Raw genomic sequence first — 23,201 nt, forward strand, 5'->3', positions numbered from 1 at the left:
TTCCATGGGACCCTTTTTCCCAAGAAGACATCTGTTTCCATCGCTCTCGATCTCCACGCCAAAGGTTTCCAAAGCTGCACACGCTCATCTATGCACTCCCAGTGTCCCTGTCCCCCTACTATGCAAGCAGCTCTACGTCCCCTCCTGTGCCCCACAGAGCCAAGAGCCGCCCTGCAGTGGTGATGGGGACATCAGCTACGAGCACAGAGCCAGGAGCACGTGGGACTTTCTGGGGCTGTGGGACAGTGGGGTGAATCAGGCTCCAACGAGCCCCCAGCACTGGGGAGAGCATCAGAAAAGGGGGCTCAGCCATTTCCCCCTGCATCTCCTCCCTTTGTCCCCAAAGCCACCCCCCCTCCAGGTGACAGCAAGTGATGGGGACGCGGGGCAGGCTGTTCAATAAACCTTTATTCGACCCACTGGGCACTGGGTACAAATCTGTCAATGGTTCTTGGGCACCAAACCATACAGAAGGTCAGCGCCATGGCTGTGGTGGCAGAGTCCCCTTGGGGACATTGTGGCAGGCACCATCCCTGCAGCCCAAAGGAGTCAGGATGGAGCTGGTGAAGTTGCTGTCACCATCATGTTCCTGCAGATGCAATGGGAATGTGGTGGCTGGACCACCCTGTCCTGCTTGTCACCATGTCCCCATCTCCTGGTCTCAGCCAGAGGGGAAAAGTGGGGTGTGAGCGCCAGCAAATGGGACACAGACAGGGTCCCCTACCCCACTGGGGACCCCAGGCAGCCCTGCTGTCACCCTGGCTGGAGAGCAGTGTCCCCATCCTGTCCCTGCAGGACATCCTGAACACCATGGAGGAGCGCGTTGGCCACGGGGACCTCATGGGCATCTGCATGTGACGTGCACAAAGAGCGTGGCAGGGGACAGGGATGCGCCGTCCTTGGAGAGCAGGTGGATGTGGCGGTACCCTGGGGACAGAGCAGACACTGAGTAGGAGACACAGGGTTGTGCCCTCCCCCAGTAGGGGGGCACCCACCTTCCCGCATGCTGCCCAGCGGCAGCGTGAACTGCCCCACGAAGTCATTGCAGGAGGTGCTGTCGTGGTCCTCCACCACAAAGCGCACCAACGCCAGCTCAGGGACCTGCAGCTGGAAGGTGAGCGTCTCCTCCCAGCGCGGGTTGAAGCCTACGGGATTGCATCAGGGTGGTCACTGCCCAGGGAATGGGGTATAGTGGGAGCAGGCTGGGATGTATGGGGAGGAATGGGGACCATACTGGGGCCAGGTTGAGAAGTACTGGGAGGAATGGGGATCATAATGGGACCAGTTGAGATGTACCAGGTGGAATGGGACGGCACTGGGATGTACTGGAGGAAAAGGTGGGACCAGGCCGGGGTATATTAAAAGAAATGGGGACCATAGTGGGACCAGGCTGAGGTGTGCTGGGTGGGATGTGGACCATAAAGGGTTGGGGCTGAGATGCACTGGGAGGAATGGGGACCATAATGGGATCACCGTTGTTGCTCCTGTAGGCAGTTTGCTGCTTGCTGCAGTCCGCCGTCACCCCATAGATCTCCACCCTAACAAAGGGGTCCACGATGGAGCTGAGCTTCTCCCGGTTCAGCTTTGGCAGCTGCTGTGCCGTGATGACCTGGGGACAGCAGGGGGACAGGGTGGCACCGCGTGGTCCCCGTGGGAAGGGACATTGGGAAGGGGTGGCAGGTGGTACGTAGCTGGGTATGGGGTTGGTGTCACCCATATGGGATGCAGGTGGCAGCAGTAGGGGATTCTCACCCTGATGCGCAACACGAGGGGGCGGGGGCTGCCACTGTGGGGGCTGCGCAGGAATTGGGGTTTCAGCACGTAACCACAGCCCCCATTGCCCAGGAAGCGCCCGGTGTTCAGGTCCATCTCGTAGCCTGGAGTCTGGAAGTTGAGGGCCACTGTAGGGACAGAGATGGGGCCATTGGGGTGGATGTTGGGTCTCAGGGGACATATGGGGCTGGGGGCTCACCCAGCTGGCAGCCGGCGTTCCACATCTCCTGGGGGTTGTAGTTGGAGGAGGTCATCTTCAATCCCAAAGGGTAGACACGGCTCAGCTGCCGGGAGGTGTAGCGCATGAACGCGGGGCCTGAGTGGGACAGTTGGGTGGAGTGGGGTGGGGGCCACATGGGTGCCCTGGACCTCAAAACCTGACCCAAAACCTGTCCCCAAACTTCAGACCCCAAGCTTGAGTCTGGATCCCAAGGGACCACAAAACTTGAACGTAATCCCAACCCCAGACCTGATCCCAAACGCACACGCTGCACCCAAACGGCAGATCCCAAATGGTGACCTTTTCACCAGAGCCCCCATTCCCACCAGTCCTGAGCATCCTGTGCCGATGCCCCAACCCAACCCATGGGCCACCTCAGCAACCCAGAACCACAACCTGTGTCCTGGAGAGGCCAGAGCAGCTCTGTCCTCATCTCTGTCCCCAACCCCATCCCCTTCCCTCCGCCCTTACCTGCCTCCTTGATGAGTTTCCGGGCCTTCCTCTCGCTGAAGGAGGACATCTCATAGGGCCGGGGGTGCTGTAGGGCCTGGGCCAGGCCGGGGAAGGGGGTGGCCTGGCAGTACACCACCATGGCTGACAGCTCTGGGGCCACATGCGATGCATCTTTGGCCTGCGGAGCCACCCCAAAGTGATGGAGAACCCAAAGTGATGGAGACCCCAAAGCAATGGACAACCCAAGATGTTAGAGACCCCAAAGCAATGGACAACTCAAAACAATGGACAACCCAAAGCAACAGACAACCCAAAGCAACGGACATCCCAAGATGTTAGTCCAAAGCAATGGACAGCCTAAGATGATAGAGATCCCAAGGTGATGGAGACCCCAAAGCAATGGACAATCTAAAATGCTAGTGACCCTGAGGTGATGGAGACGCCAAAAAATTGACAACCTGCAGCCTGTCCTCTTCCTCTGTCTCCTCTTCCTCCTCTTCATCCAGGATGGAGGTGACACCGCAGGGCTCAGGCTGCAGCTCCGGCAGCTTCTTGCCCTTCACCAGGACCTTCCCCTTCAGCTGCTGCAGGACGAAGGGCTGAGCTGAGGGCTGCTTGGTGACATGGGGACACCACAACAGATGGCCTTACCTCTGGGGATGGGAGGACGCTGGGGTCCTGTCCTTCCAGGGGCTGTGTCAGCAGCATGTCCCCAAGGATGGCCTTCATGTGCTGCGCCATGGTGGCCTGCTGCTTCACCCCACAGTGGTTCTCCAGCGAGAGGATGACGGGGTATGGTGATCTCTGAGAGACGGGGATGGGGGTGGGCAGCACTGAGCACCAGCACCCAATGCCCACCCAGGGCTGATGGCACCAGCCTTACCTTGAAGGCATAATCACGGATGGCCTCAATGACATCACGGAAGAGGATTTTGGAGGTGAATGTATGGCCATGGCTGATGATCGGTTCCCCATCGGGACCCTCCCAGCAGTCCAGCTCCACGCAACGGCATCCCATCATCAGTGCCCTACACCGCGGGATGAGTCCCCATGTCGCACCGTGTCACTCACATCATCCAGTAAGTCCCCATGTCACCCAGTCCACCACCACTGGATCAGTACTTGTATCACCTGGGCCACCCCGCCATGACCACAGCCACCTCATGGCACCCACCTGACATAGGCTTCGGTGCTGCTGGTGCCACCAATCTGGTTGCGGGTCAGGTAGGTGTTATGGGACGAGGAGATGAAGTAGTGGCACAGGGGCTGGCTCATGTCCTGGTGTACCTGGGTATGCTCCTGGTTGAGGATGTCACCAGCAGGTGACAGGAGGTACATCGTGAAGCCATCCAGTGTCATCAGGTCCTGCTGCCGGGCTGGGGGATGTGGCAAAGGTGGCACCTCGTGGGTTGTCCCCATATGGATGTCCCCAGGCAGTGCAGTGCTGAACCCTGGCACTGTGGCACCCAGAAGACACACAAGTCCCATTCATTGGGTGTCTTCCATCCCTTCACTGCCTTGACCACCACGGACGTGGTATGGTGGCACCCACAAGATGTAGAGATCCTCTGTCCCCACCCAATGTCCTCCCACTTGACAGGGCACCAAGGCACAAATGTCCGCTTGGTGTCCCATCTCCCCCTGCTGTCCCCTGGCATATTCACCCTTGGGTTGGTACTAAGGCACACAAGGCACATGGAAATCCCTTGGTGCATTTCCCACATCCTGCTGGTTACAGGGACATGGGGTGACTGCTCCCAACCTGCCACCCCATGGCAGTGCCACATCCACCCTTGCAATGGCACTAGGGCACACGGAGGTCCCTTGGTGTCCATCCCAACCTTCACGTCCACGACTAAGATGGGACAAGGCCACCTCCATGGAAGGGTGAGGGGGACAAAGGGACACTTTTTCCAGCCCTGGGGAACCTCAAGCCCACCTCGTGGCCACCACCACATCCCCACGGTACCCATTCTGCCCTTCGGCCACCCACCCTCCAGTGGGGACATCCCCATCCCTACCCTTCTCGTTGAGCTCGTGGGCACAGATGATGGCGCAGGCCTGCTGCAGGGTGCCCTCCTCGCCCTGGTCCTGCAGGAAATCCCGCAGCTCCTCGGCCGACAACACGCAGTCCTCACCCGAATAGCGCCCAAAGAGCTCTTCCAGCTCCGGGCGCCGCAGCAGCCGCCGGCAGAAGTCCTCCAACTCCCGGTCCTCCAACCGCCCATCACCGGAGTGGTCACATTCCTACTGGGACCGCAGCCATTGACCCTCACCCCAAAGGACCCACCTGGGCTGGGATGTGTTTGGGAGTCTCAGACACCCAGGGGCACCCAGGGAATGTGCAAATCCCAGTGGGGGTCTTCCATCTCTTCGCTGCCTTGAGCACCATGGATGTGGCATGGTGACACCCAATGACTCTTTGTCCCCACCCCAATGTCCCCCATCTTGGGGCCTCACGGGTCACCTTGGGGCTGTGTGGGCCATATCCTTCTGTCATTGTCCCCAGCCCCCCGTCCCCTGGGTTATGGAGCTGTGTGGGCCGTGTCCCCTCTGCCATCATCCCCAGCCCTCTATCCTCTGGATTAGGCCAGTTGGTGACAGACAGGGACATCAGATGGCAGAGGGTACCTCGAAGAGCTGGTGGGTGTAGGCGTTGTCCATGTGGATGTTGGCCATGCGCAGCATGATCTGCACCTCCTGGAAGCACATCCTGTTGTCCTTGTCCCTATCGGCGCGCTGCAGCATGCCATGGATCCAGCTGTGCTGCGTTAAGGAAAGTGCCCAATCTGTCCCCAAGTTGTCCCCAGCACATCCCTAAGATTTCCCAAGGCTGCCCCCAGCTTTCCCCAGTATGTCTCCAAACTGCCCCCAAGGTAACCCCAAGATGTCCTTAACCTGTCCCCAAGGTGTCCCCCAACATGTTCCCAAGATATCCCCAGTCTGTCCCCAAGATGTCCCCAAGATGTCCCCAAAGTGTCTCCAAGGTGTCCCAAGCTGTCCTCAGGGGTTCCCCAGGATATACCCAGGCTGTCCCCAAGATGTCCACAAATGTTCCTAGCATGTCCCCAGACTGTCCCCAGGCTGTCCCTAACATGTCCCCAAGATGTCCTGAGGATGTCCCCAAGCTGCCCTCAGGCTGTCCCCAACATGTCCCCGAGATGTCCCCACGATGCCTCCAGGCTGTCCATGAGATGTCACCAAGATATCCTCAGGCTGTTTCCAACCTATCCCCACAGTGTCCCAAACTGTCCCCAAGCTGTCCCCAACACGTCCCCACGATGTCCCCAGGCTGTCCATGAGATGTCCCTGGATGTCTCCAAGATGTCCTCACGCTGTCTCCAAACTACCCCCACGGTCTCTAAAGCGTCCCCAGGCTGCCCCAACACATCCCCATGAGATGTCCCCAAGCTGTCCTCAGGCTGTCCCCAACACGTCCCCACAATGTCCCCAGGCTGTCCATGAGATGTCCCTGGATGTCCCCAAGATGTCCCCGGGCTGTTCCCAGGACCCCACTGACCCCATAGGATACTGCTCGAGCCTCTCCTGCTGGCTCATGCCCCGCAGCCGCCCCCGCAGCGTGCGGAGCCCCCGCACCCAGCTCAGTGCCACGTCCTCATCCCGTGCCCCCAGGTCCAGGTTCCTGCGCCCGCCCTCGAAGGCGATGGTGAAGCAGTGCTGCTCGGGGATGGCACGGCCGTACCGGCGCAGCCCCTCCGAATGGTGCCCCCGGTGCACTGCTGTGATGTGCGCAACGGAGACTGCGGGGACACAAAGGGATGGTTCCAGTGAGCACCTCATGGGGACACCAGAGCCAAGAAACGTCCCCATGGGCTGTGCCAAAGACACGAATCCCAGGCAAGACAGAGAGGAAACGGGAGGCAATGGGATACCCTGGGAGGCACTGGAAGACACTGGAAAGTACTGGGATGCAATGGCAGGAACTGGGATGCAATGAGATATACAGGGGGGCATTGCAATGCAATGGGATACCCTGGCAGGCAATGGGAGGAAATGGGATGCAATGGGATTCACTGGGATGTAGTGAGATGCAATGGGGTACGCTGGGAGACACTGGGATACTGTGGGATACAATGGGATGTTATGGGATGCAATGGGAGGCTCTGTCTTGCAATGGGATACACTGGGAGGCACTGGGATACACAGGGATGCAAAGGGATAGCCTGGGAGGCAATGGGATCCAATGGGATCCAATGGGAGGCATTGGGATACACTGGGAGGCACTGGAATGCAATGGGATGCATTGGGCAGCAACAGGACCCAGTGGGATGCAGTGGGATGCACTGAAGGTACTGGGATGCAATGGGATACACTGGGAGGCATTGGGATGCAAAGGGATGCAATGAAATAGAATGGGATGCAGTGGGATGCAATGGGATATGCTGGGAGGCTCTGGGATGGAATGGGTTACTCTGGGATGCAATGGGATAAACTGGGAGGCACTGGGAGGCACTGGGGTGCAATGGGATGCAATGAGAGGCAGTGGGAGGCAATGGGATGCAATGGGAGGCAGTGGATGGATGGAGAGGTGATGGAATACACTGGATGCAGTGGAAGGCACTGAGATATACCAGGATGCAATGGGGTACACTGGGATGCACTGTGAGTCAATAGGATACACAGGGTGCAGGAAGGCAATGGAATAAAATAGAATGCAACGGGATGCACTGGGAGGCACCGGTCCACGGCTGGGGGGCAAAGCATGTTTTCAGATGGGGACCACGGGGCATCACCAAGTGGGGTCCTGGGTTGGAGTCTGGGTACCATAAGGGGTCTGGGTTAGGGTTAGGGTTAGGGTTAGGGTTAGGGTTAGGGTTACGGTTACGGTTAGGGTTACGGTTATGGCTAAGGTTAGGATTAGTCCAACTGGCCATACTGGGGGCCCACACCAGTGCCCCCAGCCCCGGGGGGCCCAACACCTGCACTCACAGCTCTGTTTGGAGGGCGCGCGCCCGAAGCGCCGCTCAGACACCACGGTGACCCCATCCTCCTGCAGGCGGAACCGCCGCTCCTTCGCCCGCCGCGACGTCACCTTGCGCAGCAGGGAGCCCTGCAGCATCAGCTGGAGGTCCTCATCCTCCGACAGCCCTGCGGGGGGACGGGACGGGACAGGGTGAGGTGGGAGGGAATGGGATGGGGTGGGGTGGGGTGGGGTGGAATTGAGTGGGGTGGGGATGGGGATGGCATGGGGATGGGGATGGGGTAAGATGGGGATGGAATGGGGATGAGATAGAATGGGGATGCGATGGGATGGGATGGGATGGGATGGGATGGGATGGGATGGGATGGGATGGGATGGGATGGGATGGGATGGCATGGCATGGCATGGGGATGGGATGGGGATGGGATGGGATGGGATGGGATGGGATGGGATGGGATGGGATGGGATGGGATGGCATGGCATGGCATGGCATGGCATGGCATGGGGATGGGATGGGGATGGGATGGGATGGGATGGCATGGCATGGCATGGCATGGCATGGCATGGCATGGCATGGCATGGGGATGGGATGGCATGGGGATGGCATGGGGATGGGACAGACAGGATGGAGTGGGATGGGGATGGGATGGGGTTGGGTGGGGTGAGGTGGGGTGGGGTGAGGATTGGGGTGGGGATGGGATGAGAGAGACATGATGGGATAGGATGGAACACACAAGATGTAATGGGATGGGACAGGACAGACATGACAGGATGGGTCTAATGGGATGGGAGAGATACGATGGGATAGGACAAATAGGACAGGGTGACATGGGATGGGACAGACAGAATAGGATGGAACAGAAGGGATGGGATGGGGTGGGGTGGAGGGGGGTGGGATAGACACGATGAGGTGGCACATACAGGACAAATGACATGGGACAGGACAGACATCATGGGATGGGATGGGATGGGATGGGATGGGATGGGATGGGATGGGATGGGATGGGATGGGATGGGACGCGATGGGATGGGATGCGATGGGATGGGATGGACTGGTGGGACAAGACAGGAGTGAACAGGACAACATGGGATGGGACGGAACAGCATGGACAGGATAGGACAATGGTTTGAAATGAGATGGATGACAGCACAGGTAGAACATGACGGGACAAGTCCAGGTAAGATGAGATAGGAGGGGCAGAAGGGACAGACGAGATGAGACGAACACGCCAGGATGGGATGGCGTGGGATAGGGCAAGACATATGGGATGAGACGGGACGGGATGAGATGGGATGGGATGGGACGGGATGGGATGGGATGGGATGGGATGGGACAAGCCACTGCCATCAGCTCCTCTCGCACTGTGCGGCTGGGAGGGATGGGACACTGCCAAGCAGCGGACACAGAGCTGTGCTCACATTGCTGAGCTCTTGGCCAGGGCTGTGCAACGCCAGCAAAGCTGCTGCAATCCAGTGTGGGAGCACCAGGAGCGGGGCTGCCACCCGCCCTCCCCACCCCAACCCTGTCCCCAGGCTGGCGGTGACCGCACGCCCGGTCTGACGGGACATTTCCGTCCATTCTCCATGAAATTATTTCCTCCTTTTTATTTATTTTTTGGAACCACTCCTTGACAACAGCCCCAGGGCCGTGCACCGCTCCTGGGGTGGGAAATGGCTGTTCCCGACCATGGGGACCGCTGACCGCACGGACCCCCAACTGTGGGGAACTCCCAAACTCTGGGCCCCCGACCCCTGGCCATAGGGACACCCCTGACCATGGGGACCCTCAATCATGGGAACTCCAACCATGGGGATCCCTGACCACAGAGACCCCCAACTATGGGAACCCATGACTGTGGAGACCCCTGACCATGGGTACCCCCATTACCATGAGGATCTCTGACTATGGGAACTCCCAACCATGAGGACCCTTACCATGATGACCTCCAACCACTGGGTCCCAACCATGGACACCCCTGACCATGGGGAATTCCCCCAACCAGGCGGACTCCCAACTATGGGGACCCCGACAGTGGGCGACCCCCCTGACCATGGAGACCCCCAAACCACAGGAGACTCCAACCACAGAGACCATTAATCATTGGACTCCAAACCATAGCGACTCCCCTGACCACGACGACCCCCATCCATGGGGGTGTCTGACCATGGGGAACCCCTCCAACCGTTGGACCTCCCAACCACATGGACTCCCAGCTATGGGGACCCCGACCACGGGGTACACTCCTGCCCGTGGGGACCCCCAACTATGGGGAACTCCATGAATGGAGACCTCCGACCAATGGATGCCCAACCACGGGGACTCCCCCGACCACGACGACCCCCAACCACGACGACCCCCAACCAAGGAGACCTCTGACCACGGGGACCTCTGACCACGGGGAGCCCCCCGACCACACGGACCCCCAACCACGGGGATGCCGACCATGGGGGGCACCGCTGACCACGGAGACCCCCAACCACGGGGACTCCCCCACCCTTTGGGACCCCCCGGCACTCACCCAACTTCTTCAAGACCCCCCCGCTCCGCTCGGGGCGGTGCCGCGCCCTCCGCCCGCAGATCATCGTACGGCGCTGCCGGGGCTGTGCGGGGCCGCGCGGGGGCGGAGCGGGGCGGTACGGGGAGGAGGCGGTGCGGAGCCCCGGGGTTGGGTTTGCAGCGGGGATTTTGGAGCGGGGGGGCGTTGCGTGTACATACATGTATGTGTGTGTGTGTGTGTGTGTGTGTGTGTGTGGAGCCGTATGCACGTGTGCGCGTGCACATACATGTGTGTACGTGTGTATGCATGCATTGCGTGCCCGTGCAGCCGCCCCCCCCCCCCCCCATCCCGCACCGTCTCGGGGTGAACAAACAGCGCTGTGTGACCGCCCCCCCCCCAACCCCCCCCCGTTATTCTCCGCGGGTGACGCGCAGGGAAGGAATGCGGGGCGGGGCGGGGGGGAATGCGGGGGTGCAGCGCTGCTACAGCGCCCCGTGTCTGCGCTGAGCCCACACCGCGCCCCGTCCTTCATTCGGCCCCGTCCCATCACCCGTCCCCACTCCCCGTCCCCGTACTCTGTCCCCGTACCCCGTTCCCATACCCCGTCCCATACTCTGTCCCCACGTCCGGCCCCATCACGCTGTCCCCACTCCCCGTCCCCGTTCTCTGCCCCCACTCCCCGTCCCCGCACTCCGTCCCCCCGCGCCGTCCCCGCAGCGCCCCCTCCCGCCCCGCGCCGTTCCTCCCCGCAGCCGGCAGGGGGCGCCACAGGGCGCGCTCCCCGCTCTCCCATTGGCTGCAGCGCGCCCCGCCTCCGGCAGGGGGCTCCCGCGCTACGCCGCTATTGGCTCGGAGGAGGCGGGACAGCGCGGCCCGTTTCGCAAGCGGCGCGCCGATTGGGCGCGGCACGGCGGCGCCGATGGAAGCCTCGCTGTGATTGGCCGCGCGACGTCCCCTCACGGAGAGCCGGGCGGCGGGGCCGGCGGAGCGGGGCCATGGCGGAGCCGGGCTGCGGGGCGCAGTTCCAGGCGGCCGTGCGCGTCATCCAGGGGCTGCCCCGGAGCGGTAAGTGCGGGCCGGGAGCGGGGCCGGGGCCGCCCCAAGCCGCGCTGACGGCGTTGCGGTGCGCCAGGTTCGTACCGGCCTTCCTACGAGGAGATGCTGCGCTTCTACAGCTACTACAAGCAGGCGACGGCGGGCCGCTGCCAGGAGCCCCGGCCCGGCTTCTGGGACCCCATCGGCCGCTATAAGTGGTACGGAGCCCCCGGCCCCGGGTCGGGCGCCGCGGGGTCGGTCGGCCCCGGCTCAGCGCCGTCCGCCCCGCAGGGACGCGTGGCACAGCCTGGGCAGGATGAGCAAGGAGGAGGCCATGGCCGCGTACGTGGCCGAGATGAAGAAGGTGGCCCAGAAGGTAACGGCGGCTGCGGGGCTCCGGGCGGCGCCGCCCTCCGGGCCGTTGCACGGCTCTGCCCGCCGCCCGCAGATCATCGACACGGTGCGGCCGGACGAGACGACGCAGGAGATGTTCCGCTACTTCGAGCCGCTCTACGAGGTGATCCGCGACATGCCGCGGCCCCCGGACGCTTTCTTCCGACGGGCGGGGGGTGAGTGGTGCCGCGCGCCTGCCCGCAGCCCTCGCCCCGCTGCCGCCGCTCCCGGCGCCGTCCCGCCCCGTTCCGCCAGGCCGGCGCTGCGGGCACACGGGCGGCTCTTCGGCCCGAGCTTTCCCTCCCCCGAACTCGGAGGAGAAAAGCGGAGCTTTGGCTTCCCGGAGCCCCACACGCAGCCCTACATGGCAGCGGGGCTGTGCTCCTCCTGCTCGGCACGGCGCGGGCACAGCGCCAGGCGGGGCGGCTGCACGCCGTCCGGATCCCGTAATGTAAACACGCGGCTGTGTGCGGAGAGACGGGGCTGGGGGGGGGCTGTGGGGGTAGGGAGGTGTTGGGGTGGCCTTGCGGTGGAAAAAAAAACCTTTCAGTGTGGCTGCTGGGCGCCGCCTCCATCAGGTCTGCAGCAGGTGAGCTTTGGGCTGTGTTGGCAGCAGGTATAAACTGGCAGTGCCATGCTAATGTCAGACAAACAGACTCGCTGCCCCCTCTGCCCCCCCCTGCATCCACAGACGCCCAAAACCCATTGGTAGGGTGTGTTACTGCATGGCTCGGCCTCAACGACAGCTGCCTCTTCCTGGGTGCTTTTGTTCTTCTTACTGAATAACACATAAATAGACTCAGTTTTTCTCTGTGACATGGAAGCTGGGTCCGAGCTCCCTGTCCTTACCCACTTGTGGGTGTCCTCCTGCACCGCTGTCACTTACAAAGGGCAGTCTCATTGCAATCCAAACCTCAGTGCTGCTTGCGAGGCAGATGAACACCAGGTGCCTGAAACGTGGTTTAAAACAACAAACTTCTTAAGCTGCGGAGTTATTTGTGCTAAAGGTTCTTAGGATCCCCGTGAGCCTTTTTTTTTTTTTTTCTTTTTGTCATTGCAGCTTTTGTTAATGATAATCCAGGTGAGAGAGGTGATTTTGGAGGCTGTGCTGGCTGGGTGGGTGCTGGTGGTGCCCGGGCAGCCCCGACGAGGTGCAGGGCAGCGTTGCCACATAGCTGCCTGGCCAGGAACGGGGAGCAAAGTCCTGGCTGCTGGAAATGCTGCATGGCTGCACTTAACCCCATGGGCTCCAACACCCCAGGGGGGGCGTGGGGTGCAGGGGATCATCCCCCCATCCACACAGAGGGTGGGCAGCACCGCAAAGAGATCCGCAGCCCTTTAACTCTGCTCCCCTTCTCTCCCTGCAGATGAGCAGGAGCAGCCGGCCGAGCGCGGCCAGGAGGAGCGAGCGAGCGGCCCGGCCCTGGAGTGCCCGGAGGACGCGCTGCCCGGGGAGCAGCAGGACGGGCAGCAGGCGCCAGGTTGGTCTCCCCGGTGTGGCCAACATCCGGCAGAGACCCCACGGAGGAGGCAGTGGCGACGGGGCTGGGCCGGGCCTCCGTCCCAACGCAGAGCTGTTGGCTTCAGGCACGTCTGGTCCAACCCCGCCTGCGTGTCATGCAGGGCCGGGGCTTCTTGTGGGGCAGCTGCTGACCCCCAGCGTAACCCTGAGCGTGTTGGGTGACTGTGCTGCTCGTGGCTGCGTGCAGAGGCCTAATTCTGCTGAACTGCAGCTGAGGGATAGAGCAAGGCATGGATGGGCATAGCGCCCTGGAGGTGTGTGCTGCACAGGGGGAAGGACCCCTCGGCTCCGGCTGGGTTTGTGCAGCCCCGGAGCTGCTGTGCCGAGCCCCGGCCCTGGGTTTCCTGTGCAGCCCCTGGCACACATTCAGTGCTGGGGGAGCGGTCTCAGTGCCCCCCCGGCCGCACGCACGGCTCAGCCAGCGTGGAGCAGCCCCTGGTGTTGGCTGTGTGCTGTTGGGGAGCAAACCTGGCAGCAGCCCTCCCACCAGCAGCGCGTGTGGTCACAGAGCAGCGCTGCGTCTGCGCCCGGCCTGTGCCCGAGGGAGCTGAGTGGGGTGTGCAGTGAGGGCTCCATCCAGTGGGACGCGTGGGGTGTGAGGTGCCGTTCCCTGAGGGCTGCAGCTCCCCAGGGGCTGCGCTGTGGGTCCCTGCGGGATGCAGCCCAGTTCCTACAGAGCTCTGTGCAGGTGCCAGCTTGTGAGCCAGGCCCTGCAGTGCAGCAGGCAGCAGAGTGCAGTCCCTGCATGCCCAGCCACGATGAATCCGTCCCTTTGCCCCCCGTGCCTCAGTGTCCTTCCTTGGTGTGAGCGACGCTTTGTGGCCCTGAGCAGCGGGAATGAGCGCTTCTCCTTCCTCTGAGCCTCCTGCTGAGGGATTCAGGCCTTGCTTTGTGCACACCTCTGCTTTCTGCTGCCCGCAGACCCGCTGGCCGTGCTGAGCTTTCGCCCCACGCGCACCGCGGCTCCGCAGCCGCCTCCCGTCACGCCGGCGCTGCCTGTGCTTCCTTGCAGGAGCAGGGCTGGCTTCTGCTGCCGACACGCGCCAGGGCAGCCAGGGCACCAGCGACTCCGAGGGGGAGGTGTTCTGCGATACCATGGAGCAGATGGAGCCTGAGCAGGTAACGTCCCCCGGGGCACGACAGCCTGCAGGTGTGCTGGGGTCCCGGCAGCCGCACTGCATACAGACACCGCTGCGCTGCCGTCGGCGCCTCACCGCTTTCCTGGGAGCGCTGTGAGACCCCCTGAGCTCCCACCCTGCGGGGCCGCAGCAGGGCGGGTGGGAGGGCTCGCGGCAGGAGGAGCCCCTGCAGCTCAGCCCTGCCTCGCAGGGTGGCAGTGGGGCCCGGGGGTCTCAGGGTCGTTCTTCTCTACCCTCGCGCAGGCTGGGCAGCTGCTGGCTGAGCGGGGGCTGTTCCCAAAGAGCGCCCCGGCCGGGCGCGTGGCTGGGCGGGCAGAGCGGGGTGAAGGCAGAAGATGGGAGGGGAGCGGCGGTGCCGACCTCGCAGCCCGGGGCTCTGACGGAGGTGGGTGCAGCTCGGCTCCCGCTGCTCCCTGCCTGCCTGGGATGTGTGGGGTGAGGCTGTGAGCACCCACGGTCGGTAGCCACGAATCCCCGCATCCGCCCTCTTCGTCCCTTGGTTCCCACGCAGCTCAGTGCTTCCCCTCCAGGACAGATCCCTTTATCGTCCCACAGTGTGTCAGGGCTGTGCTGAATGCCGTACGTCCTTCAGCTCCAGCACCGTGCAGCCCCGCCAGCAACGTCTGCTCGGTGCTCTTGGATACGGCTGTGCCGGGTGGGGCCGGCCGCGGTGTCCCTGGAGGTGCTGGCACAGGGGATGGAGCTGCCGCAGCCATCCCGGCAGTCCCCAGCAGGGACGCAGTGAGGAACAGCCCCGGTGGCCGTCCCCGTCCTGCCAGACATTGGGGCTCTGCCACCCTCCGCAGCCCGCAGCACACTCAGCTCCCCACCGATGTTTCTGCAAACCTCCGGGGCTGCTTGACCTTGGGAGTTAACTTGTAACGAGGCCGATAAAAGCGGGCGCGGGGGGCCGAGGAGCGGCCGTGCTCTCGCCGGCACCTGCCGGTCTGCCGGCAACCGGGCTCGTCGGGAGGCAGCGGGGCCGGTTTGGGGCCGAGAAGTGGAAATCCTCCATCCAGCAGTGCTGGGACAGAGAGCCCCGCTGCTCCCGGCGGAGCGCCGTCCCTGTGCCACGCGCCCTCCCCGCCTCGCGTCTGAGCGTCGCCTCCCTTTGCTCCCACAGATCCGCAGCTCGCCGGGGCAGAGGAGGATGCGGGGAGCCCGGCTGAGCCCACCGCCGTGGAGCAGCAGCTGCCGCCGGAGCTGGACGCCCACGTGGCCGGCACCGTGCGGGCCCTGCAGGACGACATGCAGCGCGTGCTGGAGCGGCTGAGCGAGCTGGAGCTGCTCACCTCCAGGCAGGTACGTGGCACCGCTCCCACGGGTGGGCAGCTCGGGGTGGGCCGGGGGCGGAGTGGGGGCAGACCGCGGGTTGTGCCGCGTACCGGCAGGGCGGAGGCCGCCCTCGAAGCCGCCCCAGGGCCGAGCGGGGAGCGCTGCCCCCGGGATTCCCATCGCCTCGGGTCCCGATCGCGTCGCAGGACGGGGACGCGGTGGCTGGACGGGGTGCCTGGCTGTGCCCCAACGCCCCCCTTGTCTTGCAGGACACATCCGGGGCCGATCCCGGAGAGCCGCTCGCTGCGCAGGTGAGTGCGTCGGGAGGCAGCGCCGCGCAGTCCCTGCCGACCCGCGCTCACCGTCCCGTCCCTGCGGCTCTGCGACCCCGGCTGTGCTGCTGGGGGCGGTGAGCGGGCTGGGGAGGGGTCCTTCAGCAGGAGGCGGCTCTGGGCAGGCACAGGGACAGGTGTGAGGAACGCGTCCCCGCAGTTCTGCCCCGCGCGACCCCAGCGGGACGACGGCCGCAAAAGGGGCAGCGGCGCTCGGGGCGTTGGGTGCCGCCCCGCTCTCCCCACACCTCTCTGTCCCCTCTCCAGGCGGAGTCTCCGTGGCCGCTGCCCGCGTCCCCGCACCCGCTGCTGCTGTTCCTCGTGGCGTGGCCCTTCGTCACCCAGTGGCTGCTGCGGCGCTGGCGGGGCAGGAAGAGGTGACGCGTCCCCATCGCGGCCTCCCCGCGCCCCGCGCAGCCGCCGCCGTTCCCGGTTCTGCTTCTCCCGCACCGCGAAGGCCGAACCGCCGTCAGCTCCGGGCGGCGCAGCCGCGGGGTCCCGGGGACCGCTCGGTGCCGTCGGGAGACCCGCGGGGGCACAGACGGCAGCGGGGTCGGGGCGCTGCCAGGCGGGGGCTCAGCCCGGCCCCCCTCCCCGGATTAAAGTTGCCTTTTTAGCGCGGTTGTGGCTGTGTGTGCTGCCCTGGGGGGTGGGGGGGCACCCCGTGGGGATACCCCGCCGCGCGCCGTCCCTTTGTCACCCCGCGGTGCGGTCCCTGCGGGCGCCGAACGAGGCCGGAGCGCTGCGGGCCGCACCACCCGTACGGGGCCGGGCCCGGTGCCAGCCCGCCCCCCGGGTCGGGTCGGGTCGGTTCGGTTCGGTTCCCCCGCACGTGACGCCGTCGTAGCGCGATGCCATCGGCTGCAGCGGGATCCCCCCGCACCGCCGCCACCTCTTGAGAGCTGGGGGGCAGTGGCCCCCGCACCCCCGGCGGCTCTCCGCTCCCGGGGCCCCCAATCCCCGCTGCTCGCACTCCTGGAGCTCCCACTCCCGCCCCCCCCCAACTACCCACGAAAAAAGGGACGCGGCGCCTTTAAGGTGGGACTCGCTCCGCTCGGGTTTGTTTACATCTCCCTCCGCGCGGCCTCGGCCGCATCACACAGCGGCGGTTCCGTGATTCCTCCGCCCGACCCCCCCCACTTCTTTCTCCCTTTGCCCCCCGGCTCTGCCCCCCCACCCCCTCCCGCTCCTGGTGTGGACTCCGTGGAACGGTCCCGGGCCGGCGAAGCCGCAGCACCGCTCGGTGCGCGTCCGCGCGGCGCGGACTCTTTCGGGCCGTACCAGAGCCGGGCGGGGGGGGGGCGGAGCGCTGCCCTCATTGCGGCGCTGAAGGTCGCGGAGCCGCGCGCCCGGAGCTCCCCCCTCCGCGCGTGGTACGGCCCTGACCCGCCCCCGCTCTGCTATTGGCTGAAATGCTCGAGCGACGTCCCGCCTCGCCAATCGGCGCTCGGCCGGCCGAACGGCGAGGGGGCGTGTCTAAGCGATACGCCCCACCCCTCGCGCGCGCTGATTGGCTGTGGGGCGGGGCACGCAGCGCGCCTGCGCGGGACGCGCGCAGCTATATAAGGCGGCGGAGCGGGTGGGGAGCGGCAGTCGGGAGGCGGCGGCGGCGGGTGGTGGTGGCGGCGGCGCGGGGGGGGCGGGGCGGGTGCGGCGCGGAGGGAGGAGGAGAAGGAGGCGGCGGCGCGTGCCATGCGCGCGGGGGGGCGGGCCCGGCGGCGTTAACCCCTGTGCGGCCGTGACCCCGCGGCCCGGGGGGACGGGACCGATGTAGCGTCCGTCCGCGCGGGAGCGGAGCGCGCAGCCATGGCCGACGCCGAGCGCGCCCCGGAGGCGGCGCCCGCGGACCCCGAGCCCGAGCGGGGCGAAGCGCAGACGGACGGGGAGAGCGGGCGGCTGCCGCCCCCCGAGGAGGCGGCGGAGGCGGCGACGGCGGCGGAGGGCGCGGGGGACCACGAGGCGCGGCCGTCGGAGGGCGGCGCGGCGCAGCCCGGGCTGAGGCCGCGGTACCGCGCGGCCGTGGGGCGCGCCCAGGAGTGGCCCGCGAAGAAGAAGCACCGCCGTCGGCCGTCGAAGAACAAACGGCGCTGGAAGCCCTACTCGAAGCTCAGCTGGGAGGAGAAGCAGCAGTTCGACGAGCGGCAGAGTCTGCGCGCCTCGCGGCTCCGCGCGGAGATGTTCGCCAAGGGGCAGCCCGTGGCCCCCTACAACACCACGCAGTTCCTGATGGAGGACCACGACCAGGAGGAGCCCGACCTGAAAACCGGGCTGTACCCGCGGCGCTCCGCCGCCAAATCGGACGATACGAGCGAGGAGGACTTCCTGGAGGAGGCGGCCGAGGAGGACGGCGGCAGCGATGGGATGGGGGGGGACGGCAGCGAGTTCCTGCAGAGGGACTTCTCGGAGACGTACGAGCGGTACCACGTGGAGAGCCTGCAGAACATGAGCAAGCAGGAGCTGGTGAAGGAGTACCTGGAGCTGGAGAAGTGCCTCTCCCGCATGGAGGACGAGAACAACCGCCTGAGGATGGAGAGCAAGAAGCACGGCGAGGCGGCGGAGGCGGCGCGGCTGCTGGAGATAGAGGTGGACCGACTGCGGGCGGAGAACCTGCAGCTGCTGCGGGAGAGGGACGTGCGAGCGGCGGAGGCGGCGCCGGAGTGAGCGACCCTCGGAGCGGAGCTGCGGGACGCGGCGCTCAGCCCTCCCCCTTTGGAGGCGGGTGGGGAGGGGTCGCTGTCAAAGTGAACTCATGATGATGCTTTTTTTTTTTTTTTCCCCTCCTCCTCCTCCTCGTGTGTGTGTGTGTTCAAACCAAAAAGGAAAAAAAAAAAGAAAAAAAAAAGAAAAAAGTGTAAATTGGCCAAAACTGACTATAAAAAAAAAATATAGAGGTCTAATAAATTTAATTACTTGTAACTGTAACAGCTTCGGTGTGGTTTCTGGGGAGCGTTGGAAGCGTTCTCCCACGAGAGAATGCAGTTCCGATCGTTTTCGGTGCGTTTCGGCCGCTCCACCGCGGGGTGCGGAGAAATGGGGCTCCTATGGAGCTCAGCACTGCTCCGCACGCACTGAGGCTCTGTGGCTGCTGGGCGACAGAGGGGGACGCCGTGCTGTGCTCTCAGTGTGTACGACAGACACTGCTTACACCTTTCTAACGCGTTATAAGCTGAAGCTATTTGCTCACCTAAAGGCTCGGTTCATTTTCCTGTCTCCTCCTCCTGGGGGTGAGGTCGCAGCAGAGCTCCCCAGAAATGCTCTCAGTGCCATAAGCGGGGCTTAAAAAGTTCTCTTCCAGCAGAGAAGAGAGAAGTTGTGTCAGCAGTGCTGGTCAACAACCGAGGGGAGGGGGGGCTGAGGGGGGCGGTCCCAATGCTGTACCTGGGGGATGGGGGGGGGGGAAGGACGGGGAGTTGGGGGGGATGGGGACGGCGAAGGGTGAAGCAGTGCTGGGGCTGAGCCGCTGTTGTGTAACCGAGGGCAGGATGGGCGCTATGGAACACATCTCGCAGAGGAGGCAGCCTGCTCGGTACCTACGGGGGCAGGTTTATTTCATAACAAACGTCAGCTCCGGGGAAGGGGAAGATGGCGTGGGGCTGCTGTGGGGCTCCAGGCAGGTTTTAGCATAGGCTTGGCCAAAAAATCCGCTCGGGGCAAACACTGCCACCAGCTGTGGGAAGGACAGGAGAGTACCGCAGGGGTGCTGCCCAGGAGCCTCGCAGTCTCCTTTTCCCTTCCCTCTGCCATGACACCATCGGGCAGCGGCAGCGCTGGGGTGGCTGCGGGGGCTCTGCTGCTGCTCCTTGTGTTGGAGCGGGCTGAGTTAATTGGGATCTCACTCGTTAGGAGCGGGCTGAGTTAATTGGGATCTCACTCGTTAGAAGTCATTGCTCGGGGAGAGAAGCAGCAGCCCGCTGAGGCCTCCTGCTCCACCTGGAGCCCCGCAGCGCTGCACGGGGCGGACTCGGCTCCTCCCGGACAGCTGCGTGTCCCACTCCGGCAGCAGTGACCCCGGGGCAGCGCGGTGAGCCGGGCAGCACGCAGCCCTCGGCACCTGGAGGGGGAGAAACCCACACAAGGAAATTGTCAGAGAAATGTAGCAGCCCGGGTGTTACTAAGGGATGTCCGTGACCAGTCCAGTGCTCACCGAGGCCGTCCTGCACCCACTGACCCCAAACTGGTTACATTGAATTCATAGGAACAGCCCTTTGTTCAGAGTTACCTGCAAACACTTCAACAATGGCACTTACAGACACAGCAGCCTCTCCCCCCGCTCAGAGCACCACCGCTCCCTCCATACCCATCAGCTCCCCGACCCTGCTTTGATTCTACCAACTTTATGCCACATTCTGCCTAATGAAGGAGTCTTAACGCACACTAATTGCTCCTAATCCCCACCGCAGGTGTTCCGGAGCGGTTTGTCTCCCTGCAGGGTCCGACCCCACCTCCCGCACTCACACTTAGCAGCAGCGCAGACTTGCAGCGCCTGCCGAAGCACCCCGTCCCCAGCGGGGGACTGCGATACCCGACTCCGCTTCCAGCCGCTCTTCAGGCAGGAAGCGCTGCAGCAGCAGTCCGGCTCCCTGAAAACGCTGCTGCAAAAAGGGAAGCCGTCCATTGTAACAGCATGCCAACACTGCAACAGCCAACGTCCACGCAAAGCGAAACCCCGCTCCTGCCCGCAGCGCCGCTGAGGGGACGGCACGGAGCAGCTCCCGCAGGCCGGCAGCTACGGGCGGCCCCGCGCCCGCTCCGGGCCGCTCCCTGCCCTCCTCTCCAGGGCCCGGCTTTGGCGTTGCTGCGCTCTGGGAGCTGCCCGCTGGGTACAGTGCCAACCCTAAGGCTTAACTCGCTTCAATGCCATCTATTCTCTACCTTTAAGACACGGCACTCACGCAGCTGCTCTGGCTATCCCAACGATACTGAAGTATAAGCAGGACTCCTTTTTAAAGGAGGATCTCTGGCACTGCTAACCCCGCACAGCTCCCCTCTATGCGCATCACACCATCAGGATCAGTCCCGCTGTGGCTTCTCTCCATTCCTGCTCACATCCTTTTGGAAAAAAAAAAAAGCACCAAAAGACCTCACCTCTAACAACCAGATAGGTGCAGGGCACGCAGGTTTGACTATCATTAGACGTTCAGCTGTGGCGTGCACTCTAAGACACACAAAGCACCACGGAGTCTTTAGTGTTGGAAAAGACTCTTAAGATCCCCAAATCCAACCCCATCCCTCCCCCCCCCCACCCCGCCTGCTGACACAGTGCCACATCCCCACGGTTCCACAGCACCCCACGGACAGTGACTCCACCACCACCCCCAGGCAGCTGTGCCACTGCCCCACCACCCATTCTGAGAAGAAATATTTCCTAATATCCAACCTGCTCCTCCCCTGGTGCAACATAAGCCCATCCCTCTCGTCCTATTGCTGTTACCTGGAGCAGAGGCCGACCCCACCCCCCCCTCACCACTGCCTCCTTTCAGAGTGTTGTAGAGAGCAATAAGGTCTCTCTGAGCTCCTCTCCTCCACGCTGACCCATCCCTGCTCCCTCAGCCGCTCCCCTCTGTGCTCACACTCCTCACAGCTCCAGGCCCTTCTCTGCACACACTCCAGGACCTCGGTGTCCTTCCTGCGAAGGGCCCAGAGCAGAACACAGCACTGAGGTACATGGAAATAAAGCTCCCAGCCCAGAAATGCAGCAGTGTATGAAATGCAAAGCTCCAGAGTGCAGGAGCTAATAGAGCAACGCGGACATTTGTCAGCAAACCTGTTTCAACAGAGCATTTTCTTATAACAAAACAAATCCTCCACTCGTATAAATGGAAAACAATCCGATTTGCGACTGGCAGGTCCCACATCTGACAGCAGGACCTACACCCAGAACCCCCAAATTGTGCTGTTTTACACCTGAACCAAGTCCAAGTGCTGTTATTTCCCCAGTCCTCATTTCCACTGCACAGAGCGATGTCTGCAGCCCCAGGTTGGGGTTCTGTGGTGCACGATGGGCCTTGGGGGCTCTGAGCTGCCCCTGGGCCGGGTGGGGCTGTTGTATCGAGCTCTGGGTGGTGATGTGTGGATCCGTGTTGGCTATGGGGGGGCCCTGCAGCACTTCAGGGACCCGTGACCCCGAGACGAGTGATACTGAGGGTTATGTTCTCAGGGGGTTACGTCTGGGGGTCGTTTTTCAGATGCGGTGCATTAAAGGCACGTTGTGTCACTGTGTGGCTTTCCATGTTTCCAAACCAAAGCGTCACTTTCACTACAAAAATGCGCCGTTTCCCCCCACGCTGCGCCCACCGGGGTCACTCAGACACCGCTGCTCCCCCAACACAGCCCCAGCTCACAGCTCGTACCACAATGTCTGCAACCCCCCCATCCCCCCACTTCCCAAGTGAGGCCCAGGACCGGCCCCCTCCGCCGCGTTTCCCTCAGCCACGGCCCCCCCGGAGCTGCGGCCTTCCCGGGGCCCTCCCCGCCCCACAGCCCCGCACTCCTGAGGGGAAGGCCGCACCGCGCGGGCCTCCGCCGCTCTCCTCAGGACTCAACACCGGAGGGAGACGCTCCCCCGCGCTCCCGGCTCAGCTCGGAGTCTCATCGAAGTCCCCGGCCGCTCACCAGCCTCGCGGCGGCGGCAGCGAGGCCTGGCGCGAGCCCCCACACACACAAAATGGCGGCCGAGCCCTCACACCGCCCGCTCGTCCGCCATAGCCGCCGCCTCGTCCCGTTCGCCTTCCAACCAATCGGGCGCCGCCGTACTGCTGCCGGACATGGCGGCGGAGCCAATGGGAGGGAGAGGTGTAGAGGAAGGGGAGGGGTGCTCTTCCCGCCGAGAGGGTTTATGGGAGCTGTAGTCCTACTCCGTGGGCGGGATGAGGGGGGTTGTAGCGCTGCGGACTTGCTGTCCCGTGATGCTGTGCGGCCCACCGTGGGACTCTGCGCCTGCGCGCTATGCGTTGCCGTGGCGACGAGTGTGGGGCCTGCGGCCTGCTCCGGGCCTACCGCCCGGGGGGAGCCCCGCACTGCGCCCATCTCCAGCTCCGTCCGACAGATCCGCCTACGTACCGAAACACACACACACACAAAATGGGGTTATAAAAATGGGGAAGGGACCGAGGGCGCTGCTGTGAGGAGCACTGAGACCCTGCGGTGTGTTGGGCCCTGGGCCGAGGAGGCTGAGGGAAGGCCTCATGGCGGCCGCAGCTCCTCCCAACGCACACTGAGCAATTGGAGCGGCCGCACAGCTCCGTGGGGTTCCCATTGCCGTATCTTCTTCCCTCACCACTGTGGTTCCGAGATCCCAATTGCCAGTTTTAAGTTCCTAGCTCCCATCTCATTTTCCAGTTCCCATCTAACAGCTCCCCTTTCTCAGCCCTTAGGTCAGTTCCCAGTTCCAAGCTCTCCCTGTTCCCGGTTTCCAACTCCAAGTTAAGAGCTTCCAGTTTCCAGCTCCCAAATCGCACTTGCTAGCTAACAATTCACACTTCTCAGCCGTTTCTACCTCCTCTTTCAAAGCCCTCTGCTCCCCATTCTCAGTTCCCTTTCACCATTTCCCATTTCCCAGCTCCCAGCACCAAATTCCCAGTTCTCAGCACTGTAATCATATTCCCTAATTCCCAGCTTAG

The 23,201-nt window shown here is 63.5% G+C and overlaps 3 protein-coding genes and 1 non-coding gene across 18 annotated transcripts; 2 read left to right on the forward strand and 2 right to left on the reverse strand.

Annotated features, from left to right (window-relative positions):
• Positions 1–390: 390 nt before the first annotated feature.
• Positions 391–12,302, reverse strand: PLCD3 (phospholipase C delta 3). 9 transcript variants are annotated; one of them, XR_005842010.2, is made up of 16 exons: positions 9,908–10,011; positions 7,397–7,555; positions 5,979–6,207; positions 5,078–5,207; positions 4,468–4,693; positions 3,621–3,903; positions 3,330–3,474; positions 3,098–3,250; positions 2,905–3,030; positions 2,465–2,624; positions 1,973–2,089; positions 1,753–1,901; positions 1,474–1,609; positions 996–1,145; positions 725–927; positions 391–589 (listed from the first exon to the last, which is right to left on the reverse strand). XR_005842010.2 is itself a non-coding variant. In XM_040653406.2 (15 exons), the coding sequence occupies exons 1-15, from the start codon at positions 12,103–12,105 to the stop codon at positions 839–841; spliced, it is 2,679 nt and encodes an 892-aa protein (XP_040509340.1). In that variant the 5' UTR covers positions 12,106–12,302; the 3' UTR covers positions 391–838. The 9 variants fall into 9 exon arrangements, 6 of the variants coding, with proteins under 6 accessions (XP_040509340.1, XP_040509339.1, XP_040509338.1 ...); XM_040653406.2 differs by lacking the exon at positions 9,908–10,011 and adding an exon at positions 11,679–12,302 and having other exon boundaries at positions 391–927; XM_040653405.2 differs by having other exon boundaries at positions 391–927; positions 3,621–3,822.
• On the forward strand, positions 10,868–22,908 carry ACBD4 (acyl-CoA binding domain containing 4). 5 transcript variants are annotated; one of them, XM_040653411.2, is made up of 10 exons: positions 10,868–10,951; positions 11,019–11,139; positions 11,213–11,297; positions 11,370–11,490; positions 12,682–12,795; positions 13,849–13,955; positions 14,219–14,360; positions 15,099–15,277; positions 15,520–15,561; positions 15,850–16,203. In XM_040653411.2, exons 1-10 carry the CDS (start codon positions 10,882–10,884, stop codon positions 15,961–15,963), a joined length of 1,095 nt encoding a protein of 364 aa, XP_040509345.1. In that variant the 5' UTR covers positions 10,868–10,881; the 3' UTR covers positions 15,964–16,203. The 5 variants fall into 5 exon arrangements, with proteins under 5 accessions (XP_040509345.1, XP_040509348.1, XP_040509347.1 ...); XM_040653414.2 differs by having other exon boundaries at positions 11,062–11,139; XM_040653413.2 differs by lacking the exons at positions 15,099–15,277; positions 15,520–15,561; positions 15,850–16,203 and adding exons at positions 14,531–14,645; positions 22,821–22,908.
• On the forward strand, positions 17,303–18,504 carry HEXIM1 (hexamethylene bisacetamide inducible 1). Its single transcript, XM_003642783.5, has one exon. It carries the CDS (start codon positions 17,389–17,391, stop codon positions 18,241–18,243), a length of 855 nt encoding a protein of 284 aa, XP_003642831.2. The 5' UTR covers positions 17,303–17,388; the 3' UTR covers positions 18,244–18,504.
• Positions 19,105–22,302, reverse strand: LOC121107700. Of its 3 annotated transcripts, none has more exons than XR_005842018.2 (3): positions 22,195–22,302; positions 20,038–20,174; positions 19,105–19,633 (listed from the first exon to the last, which is right to left on the reverse strand). It is a non-coding gene; the product is annotated as a centromere protein V-like (transcript). The 3 variants fall into 3 exon arrangements; XR_005842017.2 differs by having other exon boundaries at positions 22,091–22,302; XR_006932185.1 differs by lacking the exon at positions 22,195–22,302 and having other exon boundaries at positions 20,038–20,357.
• Positions 22,909–23,201: the final 293 nt, after the last annotated feature.

Source organism: Gallus gallus, chromosome 27 (assembly GCF_016699485.2).
Source record: "Gallus gallus isolate bGalGal1 chromosome 27, bGalGal1.mat.broiler.GRCg7b, whole genome shotgun sequence".
Classification (NCBI taxonomy): domain Eukaryota; kingdom Metazoa; phylum Chordata; class Aves; order Galliformes; family Phasianidae; genus Gallus; species Gallus gallus.